Raw genomic sequence first — 27,449 nt, forward strand, 5'->3', positions numbered from 1 at the left:
AAAAGCAGCATCAGAGCCACAGACTGCACCCAAACAGAGTCGGACAGGTGAATAGAAACAGGTCTGAGCCAAAGTAAAGTGAAAATGTCAGAGTGCGTCTGTTTATTCTCCAATTAATTAATACTGTAAAATATAATGTAATCTAATTTACACTTTAACAGTTATCCATTATCTGCCACTATTTGTTCCTTCCTGCTTTTACTGCAGCCACAGTGTTGCTTTTGGCCTGAATTATGGATTTTAATGGTGACATAAATTGCTACGCATGGCTTAAGCAGGTTTGTGATTGGTCAGATGCTGCAAAGTCCACCCATTTCATGGAAGCACGCACTTAGCCAGGTTCAAATCACCTGACTTAAGATAACGTGTTGATAACCAGTTTTGTAGTACAGCTGCTCTGTGACAAAGAATGTTTGGATAGGTGAAGCCTGCTAATGGAGAGATAATCTGGATATATCTATCCAGCTTCGTAGTATAGGCCCCTAGGAGTTAGTTGTGTGAAACCAGTTCACGACAAAAAAAATTTGGGCTTGCTATCTGTGCTGCTTGGAACTATTAGTTATGAAATGATATGTTAAAAATAATTCCAACAAGTTAATTTTGTCTTCTTATTGAACAGTTAGTTAGACTATGTTAAGATTTCAATTAGGGTTTAGTATGTTAAGGTTTTACTCAGACGCCTCTGAGGAAGACTGGCAGGTGATGGTTGAAACATGTCAAGAGGTCAAAGAAAAGTTGTTTGAATGACATGTATGACATTTTGAGTGGACACTCAATCATTTTTAAAAATTGGCCTATGGGGAAGATGTGTACCAAATTTGTTGCACCATTAACTTAACTATTTAATGAAAAAAAAAAACTACTGCAATAAACAAAGCAAGCTATTAAATCACAACAATTTGTTAATTTGCAGTTATTAATCTTTGAACTGAGCTGAAATGACAATATTGGTTTTTAATATTTTAGACATTACATGTCAAAAAGTCTTAACTCTGCTTTCATTGTAAATGACAAAATCACAAGCGTGTGATTTTTGCGGATACCTTGTTTCCAGTTCAGTCTGTTTTTAGTCCATAATTTGGTAAATATCTTAATAGAGATCAACGAGCTCATTGAGGAGAAAAAAATAAAAGATATACGAGCTAGAATAAAGACACAAAAATAGCTGTGACGGATCAAGATGAGGAGAGAAAACGTCTCGCACTGCCAGTCATGTTTCGTTTCCATAGAAACGTATGATGATACTGCTATTGACATGCTCCACCTGGTTCATAACTTGCTTCATCAGTCACACCACTTGATGCATTGTTACTTTAATCCATTCATCGTGCAAAAATATGCAGCGTATCTAATATGAATTGTGACTGTGGCGTTGAGTGATTGACCAATGATTCATCTGAGAGGGTGTGGTGGAGGGGCTCACACACCTGTGCCAGCGTTGTTGTTTGTGTGTGCTTGTGTCTATTTTTTGTATGCAGCAGTGAGACCCATCTGTGTTGTTTCAGCCGAGCAAATCTCTCAGGTCATCAGTGAAGCAAAATGCTATTTATACCTTTCATTATGCTCCCTTCCTTTCTCATCTCTGGCCTTTATTCCTCCTGCCTCTTCCACCTCTCTGTGGGCTAATCTTCCAGCTTTTCTCTTCACTGGTCCCACCTGCTCTAGGACTCTCTCTTCCCTCAGATTTTTCTCTATTCTACACCGATTTATCTGTACTTGGAGATCACACACACACACACCCACACACCTATTTAACATCTAATGCGTGTCAATATTTGTTTTTCTTTTTTGTCTCTTTAACTCCTATTCCGTGCCTGTCTAGACTTCAGGCAACCTTTGCTTTAAGCAAATTGTCGACTGGTGACCTCCTAAACTTGGAACTGCATACTGCCGGTAGACAAATGACACCACACAAACAGATTAAGACAAACCACCTCCTGCTCAGCATCCCAAATTTCCCAAGCCACTTACTCTGTGATTTCTTCAGTGACCGTGTGTTCCACCTGAAGACGTGAGTTGACTTCAATGAAGTAATGCTTTCCGTGTTTGTCCACCAAGAATTCCACCGTCCCAGCATTTTCATACCCAACCTGCGGTGAGAGAAGACAAGAAGGGAGGCATTTACCAGCTGTGAATTATTCAAGTGATACCGTGAGTGTAAGTTGTGCAAACAATCAAGATGGAGCACTCACTCATCCTAATGAGCCATGAGACTAAAGAAAACCAATCCCTGTCTGCTGTCTCCAAGCAAATTTGACAATGTAAAATTAGTAGATAGGGCCTTGTGTTTCATTTGCTTGCAGAGATGAGTGCATTTTCATCACCTCCTTGTGATGAAAATTACACTATAAATCAAGTGGGATTGTTTTGGCTCTTATCGATGTACATCAGCGGTCCCCAACCCTTTGTCTGTTGTAGACTGGCTTCTTATGGCCATTCCTGATGCGTACTGGGGTTGGGGTTGGCCCCCACGAGTGTTCTCCTAGGGAAGCATGATTTGTGGGGGGAATTGAACTTTCAGGACAACTTTGAAAAGCATGTGCATCTCAGTTTGTGGGGTATCACTTTGGAACAGTCTTAAAAACTTAAGACTTAAAAGTTGTAACAGCATTAAGAATTTTTAATTTTTTTTTTTTTTTTAAGCAAATCTTTTAGATCAGTACAAAGATTAGAATCTGATGTGTAGGTGGACATGTGGATGTTGATGTAAGTAGGTAGGCCTATGAATGCTTGTTTTTGTTTATATTTGTGTATATTTTGTTGTATATTTATACAGTTTATATATACACCGGGATATGAATTTGCTCAAATGTTAGATGTATTTTGTTCTTTGTGAAATGGCTTGGAAGTAGGAGCAGAACTAGATAAGCATTAAGCTTCCTTCTGACCCTTCTTAAACATTGCTGAGGCTTTTCAACTGAGCAATGATTGCTTTATATTGTATTTTTAATGTTTGAGATGAATATATTAATCCAAAAAAAAAATCCAAAAATCTAATGAAACGCAGACAAGTGATAAAGATACATTTACTGGAACATCCATAAAAAGTAAATAAAACGTTTTTTTTCTCTCGTTACTTTATTCCCCGTGGCCTGGTGGCTGAGTACCACTGTTATGACTATTTTCTTCACTGCCTTTCAGCTACACTGCAATTAGAAAATCACTATATAGATCAAGTGTAACAGATTTGCTGGAGCAGTGATCTCACCTACTTAACTAATAGAGGAATATGGAGCAGAAGCACAGGAAAAACATTCACATTTAACAGGTTATTCTGAATAGCAACAAAAACCTAAACCTCACATTTTTACCCCATTTCCTGCGAATCACACTTTGTTGGATAATTAAAAATGATAGAAAACAGGAGAAAATATTTCAGTGAGATACATTTCTTTTAAATGTTTGTGGTCTAGAAATCTACTTAAACAACTTCCTTAGGGGTGAATTTTCACAACCTCTTGTAAACAACTAGCAGTTAATTTAAACCAAATATCACATTGACTCAATTTAATGAAAGTATATTATATATACAGCCTAAGCAAGGACTGCAATTATTTAAAGAAAAGAACTGTTGTTATGAAAAACTAAATAAATAGCAGAAACTGCAGGAATGTCACCATTAAATAGATCAATAACATTTATTTATATTTCTTTCAAGCTCTCAATGTCCTCACTATGCTTAGATTATCTGAACAGCAAAATAGAATGGATAGTTTTATAAGTACAATGTTTACTGCAAAAGGAGAAGTAATATTTTTCCCCTTTTTTGTATACACATCTTCGTATAGACGTACATAGAAGTTTAAAAGGCAAAGAATTATGGACTGATTTTGACATTAAATAAGCTATATTAACTAACTCATATTAATAATATCAGCCTTTTTAAAGTCATTAAATAACAGTGATTACAGAAATAACAGTGTTTTAGGGAGAAGTTATTTTAGTTTCCTGCAATTTCATTGTAGCACAGCTACTACACTATTTCCTTGACATGTTCTGAGCTGTAATCATGGCTCTAATGGGTACTTTTCAATACTTGTCTCCATATAAATTTGCACAACGTTCTGTGGAATAATCTTAAAACTTAAACAGACCACCTAAATAATTCAGTCTTTCAGTGTCATTGATATAGTTTGAAAGACTATACTTCGAATAAAGTATGCAGTACGCGGTTTTTAGGGTAAGAAACGTTTAGAGTTTTAGTGAACCAAAAATAGCAACATCTTTGCAAACTCCTCTTCCAGTTCCATTTCCGTTTTACCCAGTGGGAGCTGCATGCAGACTGTAATTGCTCTATAAATGCTTCATAAATAAACTTTCTATAATCATCGCAATTTCAGAATAAGGCCAGTTTACGCAAAATAAACAAGCAAGAGAACCTAATTGGTGTTGGTCATTTTAACCAATTCAACCAATAGGGGCCACTCGTTTTGAGTTCCTCTGACCAGATCAAGCCAAATCACTGATAGTTATGATTAAAGCTATATTTCAAAACACACCACATTGTTTGTCATCTAAACTTCATGATGGAACTAGAAGGCAGCAAACGATCGAACAACGATTTCACAAGCTTTCAAACTGGAAATCTAAATTTCACAGGTGGCACGGATGCAAGATCCCAAAAATAGCAACAGCGTACAGACAATATCTGGAAACTGATCTCTGTGACAAAACCAGGCAGATATACAATCCAAACAACTTTCTACATTCATTTTTTCAAAATCATTGCTGTCGTTTAGGCTTGCTCAAGTAAATCTTGTAGAGATTCCAGCATGACTTGGATTTTTATGACAAAAAAAAATGGCCCTGAACCATTAGACATGCATTGAGAAACAAGTAAAGATCACCTTAAGTTAAGATTGGCAGTTTTGAAATAAACAGTGGGGAAAAAATCTAATCAGTTTAGCAGAAAAATATTAATCCACCGCATATAAAGCTCATACCTATTGGAAGTGGCCTTTTAGAAAAAAGCTCATTTTAAGAGGAAGAGAGACACAAACAAGGAATGAAAACATCAGACAGACCGTCAGAAAAGTCTTCTCTCTTCAGATTTTGCTGACTTCGGTAGGTTCTCCCTCATTTTACCAAAGGAGAGGCTATGAAAGGATCGCATAAACAGCTACACACAAACCTGTACAGACGTAATTGTGGAAATCAGAGCTCCCTAAGTGCATGGTCAATAAAAAGCACAGCAAAAAGCTACAAAAACACACCCACACTCCATGTCTCCAAACTGACTTCAAGTGTGAGTGTGTTAATTATACATATTGAATGAAGAATTTGGACGACTGTGCATCCAAAGGCACTGCAGTAGCTGTTCTTAAAGCCACACCGCGGACTTTGTAACCTAAAGAGTTGACGCATATGAGTTATATTAAATGATTTCTCAGGCCAATATTCAGCGCTTGACAGTATCAATGCTCCGAGCGGGGCTTCCCTCTTGAAATACCGCCCATGTAAGTTTGGAGAAGAAGAACTGTCGTTGGCCACTTCATTGGACCTGGAGAATGCCTGGAGATTGTTTAACTTTTCGGCAGTCACATGACCACACTGATATACTCATGGAGCTAAGTTTTTTGCTACTATTTTTCACTGAGTGGGGCTTTTTGGTCACTCCATCGCTCCACTGACGCGATGACCAGGGAATAGTGTGTGTGTGTGTGCGTGTGTGCGTGCGTGCGTGCGTGCGTGTGTAGAAGTGGTGACAGAGGAGAGAGAGGTCTGATCACTTCTTTTCCTTCTTCTCCGGCCGAACGTTTACAGCACAGAGACAACTCCGCTTTTACGATTTAAATGATCACATTACGGAGTTATTAAAGGATTAGTTCACTCAGAATGTAGGCTTATTCAAGAAGTCAACCGCTTTAATTTTGCCCCAATAAATTGAGGAAGTGTAGTACAGCCCTCTGCTACAGCCGTCTGCACTGTAGCTAGAGGGGGCAGGAAGGGGGCTGCAGCCGCGGCTCTACAGACAGTGAAGGACAGGAGCGTTGTTGCATGAAGTCAGATTCCTACTTACATAGAACTAACTTTACTTTTCTTTAATAGTGAGTCGATGATTTCTCTTCAACCAATAGGTCAACTACTGTCTGCATACACAATCAAAAGACAAGGGAGGCTGGCCCGACTGACTGACTGTTGATTTTTATGCTTGACGCAAAAGTTACAGGTCTAGCCCCCCCAGTGGCCAAAAGTTACACGGTGCTACTTTAGGACAGAGGTCTGAAACTTTTTGACCTTGAGATCAAAACATTTATAATAAATATGATATAAGTATGTTGTAGAAAATTACCAGGCATACCATGTTAAACTGTCCATTTTTACTCATAGAGCTGCTTTTTCATTTGTGCATTATAATGTTGTTAGAATATATTCGATGAGATGCTGGTTTGAAATATTTGTTAAAGTAGTTTGTTATTATTTTCATTATATTATTATGAGAAATAAATATGACCAAATATTGGTACCATTGAGTACCGATATCGATCCACAGGTACCGAGTATCAGTTCAAATGTAAAAGGTACCCATCCCTACTCATCATGCGAAATTGTGTCATACCAGCAACTACAGTAGATATTTCTCTCTAGAATCACATTGTCTTCACTCTTCATCGTCAGAAAAATGAAATCCTTCTCCATTTCACTAGAAGTAATAACACAGTATCAAGCACAATAAGGCTGCAATGTGGAGTTTTTTGCTCAGGAAATTGTGTTGCAGGACTTACTGTGCCGTGGCTCACAAAAGCGAGAAGAAAAATAATCATAGGGATGCAATTTCTTTAATCCGTTTTCTGTAATTTAATCAAATTCAGTTGTAGATCAATGAGCAAAACCTTGTCAAACCTCTGAAATGGTATGATGCTATCAAACGAGAATATTCATTTATAACAACAAAGAAAAGGAAAATTGTACAAACATCAAAGCACCCAGTCGGATAACAGCTCATGGAATATCTCAATCAAAATAGATGCAAGCAGAGATATTAGGATTTTAAAGCCCCTTGTGACAATCCCTGAAATGTTACAGATCTTACAGATAAAAACATAGTGTAGGCCTCATAGATCATATATGATATCTGCAGTCAATCATAATTTCCCTCCACTCAGACTACACACAAAGCATGTCTGATCCATCTTGTGTTATGAGAGCTGTGCGTGCTCACTGCTTTCACTTTTCCTAGAAGTTCCGAAGCTCGTCTTTGAAGGTAACTGAGATGTTTAGTGGTTGTTCAGTTCAGCATCCTGCTGCAAAGATAACAGTATGCAGTTCTGCCACCGACAGTCATTTCACTGGACGCATGCGTGTCGACCAGAGGTAAAAGGATTACAAGTACTCACATTACTGTAATTGAGTTGCTTTTATGAGTACTTGTAAGAGCAAGAATGATGTGTAGCCCCTCCCTCTAACTCGAGTTCTCCACATCGATCTGGGTCCGTGTCTGACGAATCCTTACGGAACCAGGGAGAGACATGAACAGAATGCTTGAAGCTGATTGGGTGAAGCAGCTGTCCACCATGATTTGTTTTAGCCAATCACACGGTAACAAATGATGATGTCGTCATCGGCATGCGCTGCAGAGACGATGCTACAACAACAACATGGCTCCGCTGGTGAAAACGTACTTTTGGGATAGTAATGCTGTGGTCATGATGTCGTTGAGTGACTTTTGCCATTTTTGCAACACATGTATGTGAGTTAAGGGCACGTTAACCATCCCCCTGCATCCACATCTTCCTATTTTGATTCGGAGCTATGCTAATAGCGGTAGCCGAGCTAGTACCTCTCCCCGCTACTGCGCATGTGCCAGATTTGCTTCGGCACTTCTGCCTTTGTCACACCTGGATATCCCGCCCTAAACCACAACACTGCCTCATGATTGGTTCTAACCGTTTCAGCTCGGATTCGAAAGGCAAAGGCAGGAATACAGGATGGACTGTGGTGTTTGTGAACACCAGGAGAATCCATCTTGTGGGCAAGGTTAACTTTTTTGAGCATATTTCTAAATCAGTATTTTTAGTTGTACTTCTACACCCAACCGTTACTGTGTAAATTATTATTGTTTTGTTTTAAAATGATCAACGGACATTGAGAAACTACAAAAAATTAACAATGACAAATGCATCGCATGACAGTCAACCAATCAGATTAAACGTAATGCACCATGTGAAAACAGCATTGAATGCTGGTTATTTTCTCAGAGCATAGCCAGAAGAAAAACTAGCCTAGGTGGACCGAAGTGAACCACCACTGAGGCTGATGATGATGCAAATCCCTGACTGCATTTTTCTGACGCATTTGCATTTAAACATAGGAAAGATGACAGTATCATAATGCAATGTATTACATTTGACACAAAACACTGCACAGAATTATTTTATTTTTTAATTGAATTCATTGGTGTCATTTCATTTAAAAAAACATTTGTACATTTTGACAAACCTTTTATTTTATACAGATGCCTTTGTGGAAAATAAATTAAGTTCCAATTGAGCAAGATTTAATCTCATCCTTTTAGTTTATACATGAGATGTTTACTATATGCAAGGGAACAGTGGCAAAATTTATTACCAAAAATAAACTCTACACCTCTGGTGCCAACTGCCTGAAAAAATCCACACAGAGCGCACTGCTGAATTGGCTGTATCTTCAAATTTGAATTAAAAAAATAGCGGCCTAAACGTAGAAAAATTACAATACATTTAAAACAATAGCCAGAAAACACAGGATTTATCTTGTCATGAGGGCTTATATTTTATATAATAGTGACAATAATGAGGTAAATGACTCATATTCCAGGGTTTTCACATAATCAAAAATAAATACATTTTCACGTTTATTTCTCAGAAATTCCTAGTTTCCAAGCAATCTTAGGCCTTAAAGTTTTTGGACTGCAGCAAAGCAACTCCACACTACACATACACACCCCAATACAAACACTGACAAAGCTGCAATTTTCTTTCTGAATCCACTTTATCCTAATCTTTCTCTGGCTGCCCATTTGTGCACTCGAAGCCTATTGATAACTTGTGAAAGACAGTGCAGTGGCAGTAGAGGACTCACTCCATAAAAGCTATCGACTGCAGGTGCACACAATGATACCCGCTCGTCTCCCCCTCCCCGACACAAAACCCCAGTATTATGTGGCACTCCATATTACTCTCGCTCTCTCTCGTGGTCACACAGCAAGTCGGTAAGTGAAGTAACAGCCAGTAAAACAGATTGAGTGGTCACTGTTTTGTAAGGTCTAGCAGCCAAGTCAATGGTGCATATTAGCACAAAGAGGTGACCATGGGGGGTTCTAAATGCATGAAATCACACACTCATGCCATAAGCAGAAGGCGCAGTATGTGCCCGATTGTGCTTAAATGATGCTAGCCCTAATAAGTGTACACTGGTGTATTAGTTTAAATAGAAAGTGACAGAGATTGATAGCTTGGATTGTTGTGCAAAGGGAGAGTCAAAATGTGACACCAAATGTATCAGGAGCAATTCCTCTGTGCAGAGGAAGAATGAAGGTGTCTGGGGAATAAATGAGGAGGGGAGGCAGTTAAAGAAAGATTGATGGATAGATGGATGGATGGATGGATCAAATGTGGACAGAGACAGGGAATCAACATGTTACAGAGAGTAAAAGACAGACATACAGAGAAAAAGAGTGGATTAGATGGAGTAATCAGATGGAGGTAGGGCTGCTTCAATAACCAAGACTGTCTCTTTGCCTGCTGGCTCTCCCTCCCTAAGCTCCTCAATATACCATAGTAACAAGGTGTCAAAATTCACACTCAACAAGGACTCCTGACAGGCAGTTCGTTATTGTTCTCTCCTTACAATGCCAAAAACCCCTCCAACAGTACAGGGTTAAATAGTTTAAACCGGAGCAGGGAGGAGAGACTCAAGGTAGGAAATAGAAAGGGTGGGGAAGAATAGATTATTTTACAGTGAGGGAGAGATGTGAAGTTGTAGAACATATTGTGCTTATTATATTGTATAATCAAGCCTGTATGGTGTCAAGTGTGAAGCTTAGCTATAATGGTGGTGGCTGTGGACAGGGGGAATAAGTGAGTGGTAATATCTAAAGCAGGTATTTGGGATAAACGTGTCTAAAGTTAAGCCCAGTATGTGTTTCATTCCACATCCCAAGGCGTGCCAGTGCATCGTAGACCAGTATATGTGCAAAAACCGATACCGCAAACCCAGGAACTGCCCGAGCCCGCAGATGCAGCCAGGCCAGCAGAAAGACTGGGGGCCAAGGAACACCAGGCCACCCCCCCCACGGCCGAGCAGCCCCCCAGACGCCCCCGAGACCCCAGGCCGAGAAGCAGCCACCGCCCCCCACACACACATCCGAGGAAGCCCCAAGCAGCCGAGCACCCAGCGCATCCCGCCACTGACCCCAACACCCAACCCCAAGGCCCCCCGCCAGCATTCCACCCCCCCACCCACCCACACCCAAGCACCCAACCCCCCGAGGGAGGCCGAGGGAAGACCGGCGGCCGCCACCGCGGGAGAGAGGCACCCCAATGGCACACAACTGATGCGGAGCAGCGCCAAGCAACCCCGCCCCAACCCCGGCGTAGACGCCAGCACTCCCAGCGCGCCCACCCTCCACTTGGCAAAATGTTCAGTAGTTCACTAATGTATGACATGTTAACTGCAAAATACAAAATAACAATCGATTGTGATTTTTTGACAAGCCGCTATCAATTCCTATCACAGAAACCATGTTTGTTCAAAGAGGAGAGCATTTGTTGATGTCGTTAAACTAAAAGCTTAAGGGAAAACTGCAGCAGCAGTCCACACGAGGTACAAGCATCCTGCCATAAAGAATTTGACAGGCTTGTTGGCAGCCACGCACTACACAACAACAGACTTCTCCCGTCTGTGTGAAGTAAGACTACAAAAGCAAAATAATCACCACTACTGGTTTACTCAAGGAAGAAAAAAATACATGTGATTGCTTGATCCACAAATCCCTTTCCTGGTCTCTGCAGTCACTGATGACAACATTATCACAGAACATTTTTTAAAATGGTTCCTCTGCAGTTTTCCAATACTTTACAAGCACTGGCACAGAGGCAATCCAGCAAGGGCTTATTTGAAACAAATGCATGGTTACATCTTAATTCATGCCTTACAGGGCTTTTAACACGTCTTCTTTTCAGTGCTAATGCTTTAGTGCAAGTGCAACATAAGGCTGAAAAACGTTGATTTAAATCAGTGATCTATTTGCAAACCAGTCCGTGAAAAAATGTATTTATAATAAATCTTGCCAAGACTGCATAAGACATTTAGTTAAGTTTTCCTCGCTCTCTCAAGGCCATGACCGTCAATGGCAGTTTTTAAAATCTACTGTAGTGATCAACAACCACCTTTGCTCTGTTGAGCCAGTAACTCAATCAAAATTCTTGTTTGTGATTCTTAAGTAAAAAAAAACTGTATTTCAGCTTCCAACACAGTGGCTGCAGCTGTTTATTTGCTGAAGGCCACTTCACGATTGTCCTACGTAGCCATGAAAAGTCCAAAGCTGGCAGTAGTGAGAGCCCTTCTCCAGGCTTTGCTTTGTGTGAGCCGTTTGAATGTGCGCCATGTGTTTTGCTGGCACCGCGCATTGGTAACTGCTCCCGCTAAGCAGGGAGACTTCTGAGATTTGAGTTTTTCTCTCGTAAGGATGGAGGAATATTGAGTGTGATCCCCAATGGCTTTTGAAAGCCTAGTGCTTTGTTAACTTTAATTGCATGCACGCTGGTCCATTGCTGTGCAGTTAGTGCCATGCCTCGTTTGAATTTGTCCTTATTTTACACTACTTTAGTGACTGAAATTACCTATATCTATGCAAGAGAACCTGTAGCTTGCATCCAACTATTACCACTAAATAATAGTCTGATCTTGTTTTTGTCACCAATAGTTGTTTTTCTTGTGGTATAAACATGAAGTTACCTTGTATTTTTTTTAAATTTTAGATTCTAAAAACCTTTTTTCAAATTTTGTAGCTTTTTTCATAACTACGCCAACAAAGACTTTCTCTCAGCTCAACCCTCTTGCCGCCAAAAAACAAAGTGATTTCCTGTCAGGTTTGCTCTTGTCGTACTGCTGTCAACACGTGAATGCAACGAGGGACTGAAATATTGATAATTCACCAGCCACAATACAGAAAACCTTCCAATCTCGCTCTCCCCAAGTCCCAATGCTCGTCACATCCATCAAACAGAAATGCATGCTGGGTCATGGAGCATCCAGGGAGAGTTGCAGTAATGTACAAATCTACAAAGGTCCTTGCCTGTAAGTGTGAAATTATAGGTGCCAAAGCAAACTAAACAAGTCAATCAAATAATTGATGGTGTTGACCTGTAAAACATCATTCTGCTTGTGTTGGTATGTAGGTGTGTGCCGATTACGGAGGGAGCAAAGGTTTTGGATGATATTTATGGTCAAAAATAACTAAATCAATCAATCAATCAATCAATCTTTATTTGTATAGCGCCAAATCATAACCAATGGTATCTCAAGGCACTTTACAGTAGAGCAGTCTTAGGGACGGACTCTTCATTTTATGGATACACACATATGCATATATACGTATATACACATACATATGTATCCCACACCCAACATGAATTCATCATGGCGGCAAGGAAAACCTTCTGTTAAGCAGCAGGAACCTTGTGTGGATCCCATTCCTATGATGAACAGCCATCCACGTTATGCTGTGTTGGGTGTGTGCAGAGAAAAGGGGCCCAAGATCACTTTTTTATGCTGAAAACAAATGTATTTGAGTGTGAAGTACTAGATTGACAATTTAGTTAAAGTATTTCAATTTGGCAGACTTTGTTGTAAAATGGAGGAGTGACTTCCCTCTATGGGTTGAAACCACAGCTCTTACAATACAATTTTGCTATTGACTGAGACGTAGAACAATGACGTTTAGGAGGCGGCTTTCACCATTAACAACCACTGTTGGCCCCGCCCCTTCTACTAAAACTAGCACCTGTGGACTCTGCAACCTGTGGCGAGTAGATTTGATTGGGGTAATTGTGAATAGAGAACTGTAGTGAGTATAGAGTAAGTAGTTACCATAGCACAGATTGTTCTTTGGAGATTTTATAGTATAGAGTGGGCGTGTCTTAAAGCTGGGGTACTCGATTTATTTTCTTTAATTAAAAAAAAAATCTTATTAGCATCATATAGTGTATCGTAAAAGTCATGATTTCTGAAAAAATTGTACGTCTGCGCACAAGTTGATGTTTTCCTTCTACACATGTCATCTAATGATCCATTTTCCTCTATTTTGTGTGCATCCTTTTGCGTGGCTACCTGTTTTACCAGTAGTGCACGTTCAGCTCTCGTGCGCGATTTCGTGCACTTCCGTGAGGAGGAGGAGGAGACTGGGAGGGATTATCAGAGTGGGGGACAGGATATACGGTTCAAATTCAACCATGCCCCTCTGTCATGATTCAGGAATCAGGTAGTGCAGCGTTAACTGCTACAATAGGACTATTGTATAATCAAGGCAAGTTTTTTTTATTTCCACGTCATCTAAAACCTCAGGGTTTCGTTACTCTTAAAGACACGTCTACACAAAAGGACACAGGGGACTGGTACAAAGTGGTTTCCAGTAAATGTAGACTTCATAAAGCACTGGTTCTTGTCTTTCTTTTTAAAGTAATACATAAGGGTATCAGTCTTAAAATGAAAAGCTGTGTAAAGGTGCTTCACACAGCAACTTTACAGGCATATGCTCATATTAGCCCCTTGTTATTACGTAAGTAGATCCAACAATATACCGTAGCTCTCACAGCTGTCTTTTTCACAGCAACTGCAGAGCTCGTCTTTCTTTTATGTCTCTCTCCTTGGTAAAGATCGCAGTTAATCTGGCATCGAGAAAATCTGATCCAATTCTCTTTTCACACACACGCAATCACATGCACACACACAGCAGTCTTAAAAGATTTGCAGCTGATACAAGCATAGAATGAGCGCATTCACAAATAGATGAGCTTGATTTCAGTGGTGCCATCTCTTTAATCTTTCTACTGCAGAAGGCTGCCAGATTCACTGCACTCACCCACGCGAACACAAGGAAAAACACACAATTGCACAGACACATACAGTACAGTAATGCCCACATGTAGCATACATGCCTACAGGCATGCAGAACTCTATCATTATGAATATAGCCGTGTGTCCACCCCCACACACACACTCCAAATGCACCCACATTCAGATTCTTCCCAACTAGGATCAAAACAAAGGCTTGACCACAATCCTCCCATCCATTGCCTAATTCAAGCATCCATCCTGTCTTTTACTCTTTTTTTGTTCGCCCTCCGCGCTGCCTCTCGACATTCTCGCCTACAACCCCCTCGACATTTGTAATTAAGATTCAGGTCCTCCACTTTGCTTCCTCAGATGGATTTCCCAACCACTTGGTGATTCATTTTTATGCCAAATTTTTAGCAACACAGAAAACAATGTTTGGTCATTTACAGGAACAATAAAAAGAACAGAGAAGGAACACAAAGCTTTTGTGTTCCTTATCTCAATCTTTTGTCTACAGAGCAATAACTATTTGGAATAATCTGCCCTACTGTATGTGTCATATTGAAAGCAAACAGGAATTTAAAAATAAACTTAAATTTGTAACTACACCCCTGCTTTCTGATGACCTGCCACTCGAAGGGAAATTGAAAAAAATGCCTTGATTATGGGCGTTACTCCTGAAGCAGCGAAAACACACCCAGGCATGGCCCCACAGCACTGCAGTGACAGCTGAGCTCAACTACTACAATCACAGGCTTACAGAATCCCAACGTGAAGCACGCACGCACGCACACACACAGACACAGACACTATAGCACTCACGGGCAAACAGCCCCTGTTCTCCAGCCATGAGACCTGGAAAACCACCTCATGCGCACACACAAACCAGGTAGACACACACAGCGGCAAATAGTACACACACGTTCGCACACACAGAGACAGACGGGAGTACACACACATTGTGTCTGTACAGACACACATAGCTTAATGAACCCTCTGATTAGAGCAGAATCCGCTCTTTATAAAAGCACAGACTAGTAAACATTACAGCAGCGGAGAGCAGCTGTCAATCAATGCTCACTGAGGGCTGGGTTTGGAGGAAAACTTGTCCTTCCCCCCAGTTTTTATAGGAGGGGCGGGGCCAACAGTGACAGTGATGCACGATGATCCAAATGACGGCCTATAATCACTCAGCAAATAGCAAAATGCAATTGAAATAGCAGGAGTTCAACCCTTAGAGGGCAGTCACTCTGACATTTTACAACAAAATTAAAATACAATTACACATCTGTATTCAGCAGAAAAAAGTGGGTTTTAGGGTTTAGTTACTCTTTAAGAATTGCTGTATGTTGAGTGGTTCTGTTTTGTTTTCAGAAAATGTTTTTGTTTTTTGGGGGGGGTTTTTTAACACGAGGATTAGTAAACATTTGTTTTATTTTTTTTAATAGTTTTTATTTTGACATCGGGTATATTAGTAATTGTATTTGTAAAATGACATATTGTAGTTGATGTGATTGTCAATTTTGTCATTTTTATTTTGTGTTGTTCCAGTGGACCCCAGGAAGACGAGCTGGCTACTACAGTATCAGCTAATGAATAAACAAATAAACCACTTTCAATGATGAAGACATGAAATAAAAACACGTGACCAACTAAAAAATTGGCATAATTACATTTCTTGTATCTCTTATTTTGGAAAGAAACGCGGTCATAATGGCAAAATGACAGACAAAGCAGGTTTTCTGAATCATGCCAGATCACCTAAGATCAGATGGAATCTGTGCAGGTGTCTGCTGGGAGATCACATTTTCCCCACCCATATCAGCCCCCCCCCCCCACCCATAGCAAGTCTTAGAACGCTGATGCTTGAAATCCTCATCTGCAACATAATGGAATTTCCCAATTGTCAGCTACCACAATCTGCAGCTGTGTTTGGCAACACATTCCTGTAGTAATAACTGACCTACTTAACCAAGGAGTTAACCTAATCCTCAAACTGGCACATTATTACTTGTTAACAAATTTTAATCCAGAAATATTACTATTATTTATTCAAAACTTTTGGAGCTCAAAGTACACTTTGAGAATAAATAACAGGACCTTGCTGGATTTACCATTTATCACCCACTACACGTCATTTTGAAGTCATTTAGTTATTTTGGTTTTCTGTTCTATTGCTGTTTGGTTTTAGAGATTTATTACATCATTTCAAGTAGCCATTTAGGCAACCACTAACCTGGCTTTTGATAGCTGTAAACAAACGCCAATTTACAGCTATGCTACATCAACACTGATATGGGAGCAAATAAAACATAGTGAAGGGAACCAGGAAGCCATCAGTCTGCAGTGTGAAAGGGAGCTACACTCAGACTGTCCGCATTATGGCCATAAAGTGCAGACGCAGCGTTGTGCAGGAAAGCAAGGAAAGGTAAACAAACTTTAAATCAACACAGCCACAGAAGACACCCAAAAGGAATTTACAGTCCTTGTGGGGACACGCAGGGTTTGTGGGCTCATAAAATTTGATGTTTACTATCAATTAATTTGGGCAGGGAAAAAATAAGGAGTGCAAACTGCAGTAATAACTTCAAATGTTCTGCATGAGAAAAAGATACATGACTGAAAATAAAAAAAGCAATATGGAGAAAGTTTTGATGTTTTTTGTCAATGTGTCAATTGAAAAAAAAAAAAAAAAAACTTTAATAAGCTTTAATAGAGTACGAGCTCAGCTTTCACTTAAAACATGCTCAACATCGACATTTTTCTTTCACGACTTAGGCCTATAACCTTTACATTTCTAACGCTGTCTGCATTTTCATTTTCAATATTACTTCTGAGATTATGTTGACATTATTGAGATAATATATAACACCATCTACAAAGAGAAATCAGGCTTTATGTCATGTCGTTTTCATTAATGCCCTCCTCTTTTGTCCTCATTTTTCAGTAGAAGCCGATATATAACAAGGTCATGATTTGTAAGTGTCTGGCTCTCTATCCATCAGTACACCCACCTTAACCTTAGTCTACACCTCATCTCACAGCTCAATCTATCAGAAAGTTGTTTTTTTTTTTTTTTTTTTTCTCACTGGTTATGACCGATATTGTTAAAATGAGTTGATATGGATGTGCCAACAGAAAGTAGCCTTCCTTTAGTTGCTATAAGTTTCTCATTCTTGCCCCAAGTGTTCACAAGCATACGGACAGGGGCAAGAGTATATTAATGTTATTAGGCTTGCAATTGCTAAATTTATTATGTAATCAGTCGGCAGTAAATTTTATTCCATCCATTATTCACTCTTTGGTCCTGCATGCCTCACAAAATGAAATATGGGATGGTTTTAGGATAGTTTAAACTTTATTACCTGCAAAGTGAAAAGGGCAGTTGATGATTTCAAATCATTGCACAAACTGTGGGTCAAACTGTTAACTGCCTTATTCTCCCTTTAAGCCTCAATCAGAGAGATCTTTCTTTTTTAAATCCCTGCTTTCACGTCTTACTACACCACACTGCAGTCTAAAGGAAAATCACTCAAATTATTATGTGGGCTCATCCAAGGCTTCTTTTTCTTTCAGACATTTTACATACATTGTATCTATTTTGTTTTTTGAAAGTCAGTTAATCAAGCCTACGCCTTCGCTTTAGGTAATTCTTCCGTCATACTGTCCTCAATCCTTCTTCACCCGGTCAGCAGCAAATGTAAGAAAACTGACCTTGTTTGCTGATAAGACAAAAAGATGCTCAAAGAACAAACTACAGCGCACTCAGTTCAACAGAGGGACACATTATTTTATAAACACTGTTGGCACACAACCCTGCAAACACAAGTTAGTGCTTGCACAAGCAGGACACGATATGTAGCAGAACAGCCAACAACAAGCACACTCCACAAACAGAAGTGACGATCAGGCCCCAAAAAAACATTTTCCTGGTTTTATCCTCTAACTTAAAATGACATTACACCAAAACACACTTGTCCACAGTTTTCATTTCAACTTCATTTTACCACATCGTCAATTCAGAAATTCTGGGTTGGGTAAAAGTGCTGGAGGGTTTGGAAAAGACAAAAACAAGCAAAGTGTTGGTTATAGGCATGTATTTGTCCAGTGTTGATCCATTACTGGCCACGGTTACATTATGATTTTTTAATTCGGAATTAAGTATTCAGAATCAAATCATACGGAATTAAAGTGTTCTGCTTCATGTTTACATGGAAATAGTCATTCCAAATTGAGGTTTACATAGAAAACACGTTTATTTGACTTTATTCAATTCCGCTTTTGGTCTGGGGGTTGGGAAGGGTTCTGACTGTATGCATCACGTTGTTGTGTATTTATGAAAAAATACACAACAAACCCTTTCTTTTCGGCTACAACATAGAAGACCACATAAGTACTATTTTCACTTTCATTTTGGTTATAGTTTTGTAGCAGCAGCTCGACGTTAACAGGCTGTTTCACTTTCGTAAGCTGAGCAGGAGAAGAGAGATAGAGTATCGGAGACAGAAAGCAGACAACCGTACTTTGGCCAATCAAAGCCAGTGTTTAATGCAACGCCTGCTCTACCTCCACTCTGCAGGATGTGGAGTGGAAGGAGATGGTCCATGTGTTTTTTGTAATAAGTCAGTGTTTATTCATCCGTCCACTCTTTTCATTATATCCATGTCTTCTAAGGCAGTGGCTCCCAAACTTTTTAAAGTTGCGTACCCCTCCAGACCTTTAACGTGAAACCATGTACCCCCTACTCCTATATAGAATAATGTAATGCCATATACAATGCAGCACTACAGTGAAATGTGTCCCTGAGTCCTGTTGAGGAATAATATATAATAAAAAATAATAATAATCTGTAAGCAGACAAGAAAACATCTTATTCAGAATTATAACTTTTCGATTTATTTACATTTTCAGCCAACTGGCATTGAAACAATTCTCTCTTTTTAGGAAAAGAAATCTCCAGATTTTTTTTTTTTTGATTTACTGTAACATATAACATTAATGCAAAATATTAATAATCATGAAACTGTGAAATGCAACTTTATTGGGAAGGGTAAGGTTGAAGGGATGCAAACAACTTAGATCCTACTGCTAGGAAACCCTTGAAAACCAGTTGTATGTTTTATTTAATTACATTTTTTTTATTATTATTTTTTAAAAGGTTACCTTATTCAGATGTAGCCTACGTATATGTTCATAACAGGAACTATGCACAATAATAAAATTATATTTATAAACTTGTAAATATGCAGTAGGAACTACTTGCCGGTAAATAAAGCCCTATTAAACCCCAGAAAACAATAACCAGGAATAAATATTTGCTCCCTGGTAAAGATAGTAGCTCTAACAACTGGTACAATGATAAACTTGATGATATTACAGCCTGTGCAACAGTAAGGGGCAAAATTTACTTGTCTCCAAATGTTTCCAGGTTTTAGTATCTCCCAGCTTTTGTTCATACACAAACGAGTAACTCCACCCGTACAAATATGTAGCTCTCGTCATATTTGTGTGCGTCTCTGTCTGAGGCTGCATAAAGGGGGCGGGGCTCTGCCTCCAGGTCCTGGTCATGCTAGCTGGGCTACCCACAGACCACAGGTGTACTGCTGTGCGCGAATATTGGGTCTTGCTATCACTGTCAGGTAATGTTTATCTGTCAGCCGACTAGTTGAAGTAGTGACAGTCAACGTGGAAGGACAAACTATGTCTTTTAACCACTTCTTCATTTTCAACGGTTTGCTACACACGGAGAAATGAGCACCAATCACTCACAGGTGTAAATCAATCATTTACGTTAAGTCTGGGAGAGCAGGGCATCTGGCTATGTAATGAATTTCCTAACCACATGAGGGTAGTTTTACAAAAGCATGGAGGCTACGAACTACTGATCTATTTATATTCTAGTTTCCAATGTTGTGACGCGGTTTTTATTTTCTTTATCCGCGTACCCCCTGTGACAATTTGCGTAACCCTGGGGGTACGCGAACCCCATTTTCAGAACCTAGGTTCTAAGGCTCTTATTAAATAGTCTTGGCTTGAGTCCAGGGGGGCCATCTTGAATCATGTCGTCACCAGCGCAGAACAACTGGAATTAATTTAAAGCATAATGAATGTATACAAGATCGAGGAATTATTCGATCCGGAATTGAAATCAGAATAAACCAGCCACTTCATTTGGATTTAAGTTTAATACGGAATGGCCATTTTCATTCGCAATTGAGTGTTTACAAAGTCAGTTTAAAGAGGTTTTAATTTTTATTCTGAATTCTAAAGGGGAATTAAAGTTCTCACGTAAACATAGCCACTATATTGTCTATTTATACATGTTTTGTCACATGTGTTTTGCATATGTTCCGCCTGAATTCATGTTGCCGTGTGCCTCCAGCTGCCTCGTACTACCTTTTCATATAAATTCTTGAGCACCTTTTGGGACACACGACACTCACTAGAAAAGTCATGCCTTCAAGCTAAATAAAGATGGAAGAGAAAGAGAAGGGGAGAAATATGTTCCTTTTTTATTTATAACACCGAACACAAAGTCAGAAACACCATTTCATAAAGGGAACTGAAAATGACTGAATGCACAGAAATGTAATGTGCATTTGTATCATGCAGATGGTATGCCAGTTTTGCCTGTGAGAAAGTTCATTTGACTAAAATCATTATAAACAAACATGTCTTCACATTATTCTTCAATTGAAATAAATGTAAAAAAACATTTAGGTAGTGTTAACTAATTCTAAATTGTATATTGATATGCAGGCAGGAAAACGCATACACCATATGTAGGAAAATTACACTCCTGATAAATCGGTGCAATGACAGTTGTTATAACAAAGGTTTTTTGCTTTTTTAATGATGTTTCAAAACCAAAAGAAATTAAAACTGCCTTTTTATAATCACTGTTACATTTGGTGTGCCTGAGTGTGCAGAGATATAACGCTTATGCTTCATGTCGTCTATATATTATTCATGAGCTCTTTCTTTCCACTGCTTTTTTAGTGTTGCTGCCGCATATTGTGACAAAGCCGGCTTTCTCCTCTCTCCCACATCCTTCTCACCTCGCTCCACCTCACCCACAAACATCCATTGGCTCTAATTTCAGAATCCACCGTTCTCTTCCAGCTGGGATTGAAGAATCAATACCCCCTCTCTTTAGTCTTATACCGTCACTTCCTCTTGTTCTCGTAGCTGCTCCATCTGATACATCCAATTAGGTTTTCTATTCCTCTCTCTCCCTCTCTATGCAACACATTTTTCCTCTTTCCTTCTCCTCCTCGTCTCCAATTTTGTAACCCGTTTCGTGCTATAATGTTTTTATTATGTCAACCTCTAATCTACTCTTTTGTCTCTACGCTCCACCACAGTAGTTGTAGATCATCTTAGATCATGGACCTTTGTAGCTATCTTAATGCTCAATGTAATCCCAATTCACACACTTCCATTTCTTAGAATTCAGAAAACACACACTGTTAATTCCAATATCATACTGGCACTTGAACTTATTTACACATACACACACTTATTTGAGATCGTTCAGCAGGCTTGCAGATACAAGCCCGAGGTTGCTCAAAATAGCCCTATTCCAAATCACAAGTGCCAATGTCACCATGACGTGAACTACTTCTGCACTACTTCATACATTCTACATTACACACACGCCACAGCAGAAAGTCTCTTGGCCATCTGCACACTAGAGCCGCACATGCACACTAAGTTAGAAAGAGGAGGGAAAGGTAGGCGGTGAGCAAAGAAGTTTGAAAGAAATAGCAGACAGCTTGTACTAAATACTTCTCTATGCCAATTGAAAAAGATTCAGCTTTGCACACAGTAAATAAACAACACTAATCTGAGTCTTTGTTTTATTAAAGCTGCAAATCCTTCAATAATATTCTTGCTGAAAAAGGAATGGACAGAATCCACAAGCTATTTTTTTTATTATGATCCTACTAAGATCTATCTACAATTTTAGATCTAATGTCTTGACCTATTATTGCTTTGGTCAATACATTTTATGTTGCTTACAAATTTTATTTAATGCTATATTTACTCGCTTCTCACCTGATCCATCATCTTGAAAAACCCAATGTTACATCAGGCGTGACTAGGGTTGGGCATCGTTTGAATTTTAACGATTCGGTTCTGATTCCGATTCCTCGTTTTGATTCTGAGGCAATTGTACAATGTATGTATTGTATACAATTTATATTGTGTATAAATATATAAATGTATATAAAAGTGTATACAATGCCCAAATATCATGTTTGTCGTGCACCGTCCTATGCATGATATAATCTTTTAACAAGGTAAGTTGTTTTCTTTACTAAAGTGATGCTCTCGCCACACACTGTTCATGGTTGCACGGTAACGCAAACACTTCCGGTTGATTCTCCGTGGTGTTTGGCAGCTTATTCTTCCGGTCCGTGGACTGGGTATCGAAAATAGGAATCGAAATTTAAAAATTTTAACGATTCCGGAAGAAATGGAAAGTTAGTCCAGGGACCACTCCATACCCAGCCCTAGCCATGACTCATTCTTTAAGAAATAAAAATTAACAAATAATAAAATACAATACAAATGTGGGGATTTAAGGTTTGCTAGTAAGAATAAACTGTCACTTTGACTGGCTTCAGACCAAATATTGACCGCAATGATCAAAATATGACCTTCTGTAAACATTCTGCAGCCTGTAACACTCTCGAGCATGACCAGTTTGGCAGTGGCTCAGTGATAGTCTATGGAAGCATTTATTTGGCACAGCCTTCCATGTGCTAGCCAGAAGTAACCTGACTGTCATGAGGTAGTAAGAACAGATCCTTAGACACATTGTAAGACAATATGCTGGTGCAGTGGGCCCTGGGGTCCTTCTGATTCATGACACTGATAAGCCTTGTGTGACTAGAATATGTCAGCCCTTGCAGTTCCTATAAAATGGGACTGGCCTGTAATTCTATAGCACTGAATCTAATCAAGCACATGTGGGATATCATGTCTCATTCCATGCACAAACACAACGCACCATGCAGGAGTTGACTCTTGCTTTGATCCAGGTCTGGGAGAAGATCCCTTAGGGGAACATAGAGTATGTCCTCTCATCAGGAGCAACCCAGGCAACTGAGCCTCATTCTAACATGTCTGGGAGAAGTTCCACAGACAATGAAACAGCATGTGATCAGATTTTCTGAGTCCTTGAGATAATAATTTCAAGATCCATTGTCCATTCTTATGTTATTCTGCTCTCAATGCATTCCACTGCGTAATGAATAAAGATTTTCAACTGGAATATTTTCATTTCATTTATCTGTTTGTTACGAACATTGACAAAAAAAAAAAAAAAAAAGAACAAAAACATTGTGCACAAGGAAACCCCAACAAAGAAAAAAAAAAAAAATGTTCCGAACAATATATAAATTTACGGTTATAACAACAATGAATAATATGTTTGCTTAAAAAGGAAGAATAAAGACTTTTATTAATTTTTCATTTCATGTATTCGTTCAATGAGGTCTAGTTGCTTATCTGATATTTAATTAACAGTCTTTTATTTAATTATGTACAATCCTATGTTCTTCGTCATTCATTCCGTCTTGTTCTTTTTTCTTTAGTGTTTATTCTTTTCATTTGGAATATTTCCCAAGCCTCTGTGACACAAGTAATTTTCCAGTGGGATAGATAAAGTACTTCTGATTCTGATTAAGTGTTCATTTTATTGTTTTGAGCAGTGGATATACTCATTCTTTCCAAGCACACTAACTGTGTCGTTAAAATCTCTACCATCATTCAGAACCCAGTAAACTAAATTCAAACAAACCAATGTTTATTTCTACAGAAATATCAATAGTTATTTCAAGTTGCATTGACAACAGTTCTGTAGCTGCAAGATATTGGTAAACAACAGCCTGAGGCAGTTTGCTCAGGCTTCGCTCTGGAAAAAGTATTTAAATAAGCTTTAAAAAAAAAATGGACACATCATTACTAAACAGTATAAATTTAAGTGTTTGTCTGTAAGAAGCAATAATGTTTTTTTTGTACAGTGACCAACTCTTGAAACTAAACGTCAATCTAAATCCCAGAGCCACTCCTGACTGTCTGCGTCAGTCTACAGAGGACAGGATTCATCTCAGCCAGAGAATGATGCCTCTCGCTGTTGCCATGGTGATTGACAGCAGAATTAATTTTGCATTCTTCGCTCCATTGATTGACAGACGTGTGTGTGCACACAAACAGAAACAGAGCTTCACTAAAGAACACGGTGCAAAAGGCGAGAGCAGGGATAGATACACTCGACCAAAGCCTTTGATGTCACTTCACACACGCGTGCACACGCACAAACACAAACACAAACACACAAGCTCAGAGGCTCTTCTTGAACACTCGCAGACTGAGTGTGGGTGCTATTACTTCAGCCTGCTGTCAGGCTAGAGACACTTTAATTATATGGTCAGTGAGACATCAAACATTAGACACTCAGACAGGCACACACCAGGGGGAAAAAGTTAAGATTCCTCTTTTGATCTTCTCCTTTCCCAGTCCTGGAGAACTACTGTCCTGTTTGTTTTTTTCTGTTTTTGTTTTTAATAACCCTGATTCTACACACCTGAATCTGAGTAGCAGAAAGCAAATCAAGTCAAATCCATTTTTCAATTACATCTTCAATTATCCATGTTCTCTTACAACTAAATGATGATTACGGTGACCTGCATTTTTTTTCCAAATTACAATTAAAATTGAAATTATTATTTTCCCCGTGAAAGTCAATTACAATTAAGTTGTCAATTACTAAAGTACAACTTCAATTAAAGGTGCAGTCTGCAACTCTTAGAAAAGTGACTTTTTGTCATATTTGCTAAAGTTGTCACTATGTAAGGACAGATTTACATGAAACTAGTAGTTTGTGTTAAAAAAACAGGCTCATTGAGTCCCCCCTGCTGCTCCTGCAGCCTTTGGCAGATTACCAGAATGCACCGCAACCGACCAAAAAGAACCAATCAGAGCCAGGATTGTGTTTGATGGACTGTCTGACAGCTGTTGCTCACAGTCCCCACCCCTTTCCCAGAGCGCCATCTTTATAACAGTGTATGGTCTGGAGGAGTAGAAGATGGAATTAGTGACTTTTCTGCTTAAAACGTCATTACTGGTGCTTGATTTATATTATGTTTGATTTGTAACTGTTACAGTAGAACTCTGTGGTGCATGTGTTGTTCATGTTGCCACAGCAGCCTCCGCGTGGGCTGCTGTAAGTGACACTGTGTTGTTGCTGCTGCTGCTGCTGAGGTGTGTGCACATTGAGAGAGAAGCGCTGCAGTAATATGCTTTTAACAGAGCATGTTATATTACTGTGATGTTGCTGTCTGACTAACGTTAGCTTGTTAGCTCCTCTGAGGGAGGGACTTTGGAAAGTTTGGAGGCAGGGCAAGAGAGCAGCAGGGAGTCAAGGATCTGAGAGTTGCGGACTGTACCTTTAATAACAATTACTGAGCCTGAAATAAATAACCCCATAAAACGTAACCACTTTCTTTTGTTAGCTTTTGGTTAGCATCTGATAGCACCATGATAACGGGTCAGTGGACTCCCATGTCTTAAATCAGCTGTAAAATACACTAAAAAACATTATCTATCATCTATCATCAATTAGATTCTCATCTCTTGTTTGACTTCCTTAACAATGAAAATATTGTTTTTTTCTGTCAGTAAACATCTTGATTAAAAAAAAAAAATCTTCAAAGATTAAAATAGTCTCAACAGCATAAAGAAAAAATATAAAGGCACATCTGCGCAACAATCATGCTGCCTAATCAGCATCTTCATATGCCACACCTGTGAGGTGGGATGGATTATCTCTGCAAAGGAGAAGTGCTCACTAACACAGACTTAGACAGATTTGTGAACAGTATTTGTAAGGAATTGGTCTTTTGTGTATATAGAAAATGTTTAAGGTCTTTGAGTTCAGCTCATGCAAAATGGGAACAAAAACAAAAGTGTTGCGTTTATATTTTTGTTGAGTGTATATATAGCCTTATCTCTGAAATGTGGGTTTTTTTCCACTTTTTTTTCATGCCTGACTGGATTTTTAAACCATTTTAAGTGTGCTCGTCATATTTGAACTTTTTAGCCCTATCGGAGAAAAAAATCCCTAAAACTTTCAATTTTTATGCCTTGGCATTAACAGTTTTTCTAGACTTTTCATGCAAATTACAATTACAAAATCAATTAAAGCCGCGAGCGGCGTCATAGGTTCCGATGAAGTGGCCGGGGGCGGTAACCCACGGTCACGTATACCACTGTTGGGGATTTGGGAATCGGCCTGGAGTTGTAAGTGTTTTCGTATAACGGCGTAGCTATGGCGATGGATTTTCCTGTGTCATGATAGGCCCCTCCCACTTTTCACAGCCTGCTCTTTTTGCCATAGCAATGTGTTTCCATCTAATAAGATTCATCCTACAGTGTTTTGAAGTCAACACGACATGTCGTCTGTCCGCTACAGCTGCTCGTGTTGGATGACCACAGAAGCGGCGCCCTCTGAGAACGCAAGGCATTGTGGGTAAATTGGTTATCGTTTGTTGTTTGGGGCTGTACGGTCATCATGTCTATCAAATATGAAGCACTTTGAACTTTGCATTCTGGAGTTGTAAGCGTTTTCGTATAACGGCGTAGTTATGGCGATGGATTTTCCTGTGTCATGATAGGCCCCTCCCACTTTTCACAGCCTGCTCTATTTGCCATAGCAATGTGCTTCCATCTAATAAGATTCATCCTACAGTGTTTTGAAGTCAACACGACATATCGTCTGTCCGTTACAGCTGCTCGTGTTGGATGACCACAGAAGCGGCGCCCTCTGAGAACGCAAGGCATTGTGGGTAAATTGGTTATCGTTTGTTGTTTAGCTCTGAACAGTGATGGTGTTTATCAAATATGAAGCAGTTTGAACTTTGCATTCTAGAGTTATAAGCTTTTTCCTATTACAGCGTGCTGATGGCGAAGGATTCTCCTGTGTCATGATAGGCCCCTCCCACTTTTCACAACCTGGTTTATTTTCCATAGCAATGTGCTTCCATCTAATAAGATTCATCCTACAGTGTTTTGAAGTCAACACGATATATCGTCTGTCCGCTACAGCTGCTCGTGTTGGACGACCACAGAAGCGGCGCCCTCTGAGAACGCAAGGCATTGTGGGTACATTGGTTATCGTTTGTTGTTTAGCTCTGGACAGTGATCGTGTGTATCAAATATGAAGCAGTTTGAACTTTGCACTCTAGAGTTATAAGCGTTTTCGTATTTATGGCGTGGTGATGGCGAGGGATTTTCGTGTGTCATTATAGGCCCCTCCCACTGACCACAGTCTGTTGTTTCTTCAATAGGAATTTGCTCCCCTCTGTGTAGGTTCATCCTACAGTGTTTTGAAGTCAACACGACAT

At 39.4% G+C, this 27,449-nt stretch overlaps 1 protein-coding gene across 1 annotated transcript in view; it reads right to left on the bottom strand.

Annotated features, from left to right (window-relative positions):
- Nucleotides 1-27,449, bottom strand: part of pcxb (pyruvate carboxylase b) — a 341,179-nt gene that overhangs the window by 247,938 nt on the left and 65,792 nt on the right. Inside the window, exon 10 of the mRNA XM_028475285.1 lies at nucleotides 1,972-2,090. Within this exon, the coding sequence (XP_028331086.1) occupies nucleotides 1,972-2,090 (119 nt within the window). The remainder of the gene's footprint in view (nucleotides 1-1,971; nucleotides 2,091-27,449) is intronic.

Source organism: Gouania willdenowi, chromosome 18 (genome assembly GCF_900634775.1).
Source record: "Gouania willdenowi chromosome 18, fGouWil2.1, whole genome shotgun sequence".
Classification (NCBI taxonomy): domain Eukaryota; kingdom Metazoa; phylum Chordata; class Actinopteri; order Blenniiformes; family Gobiesocidae; genus Gouania; species Gouania willdenowi.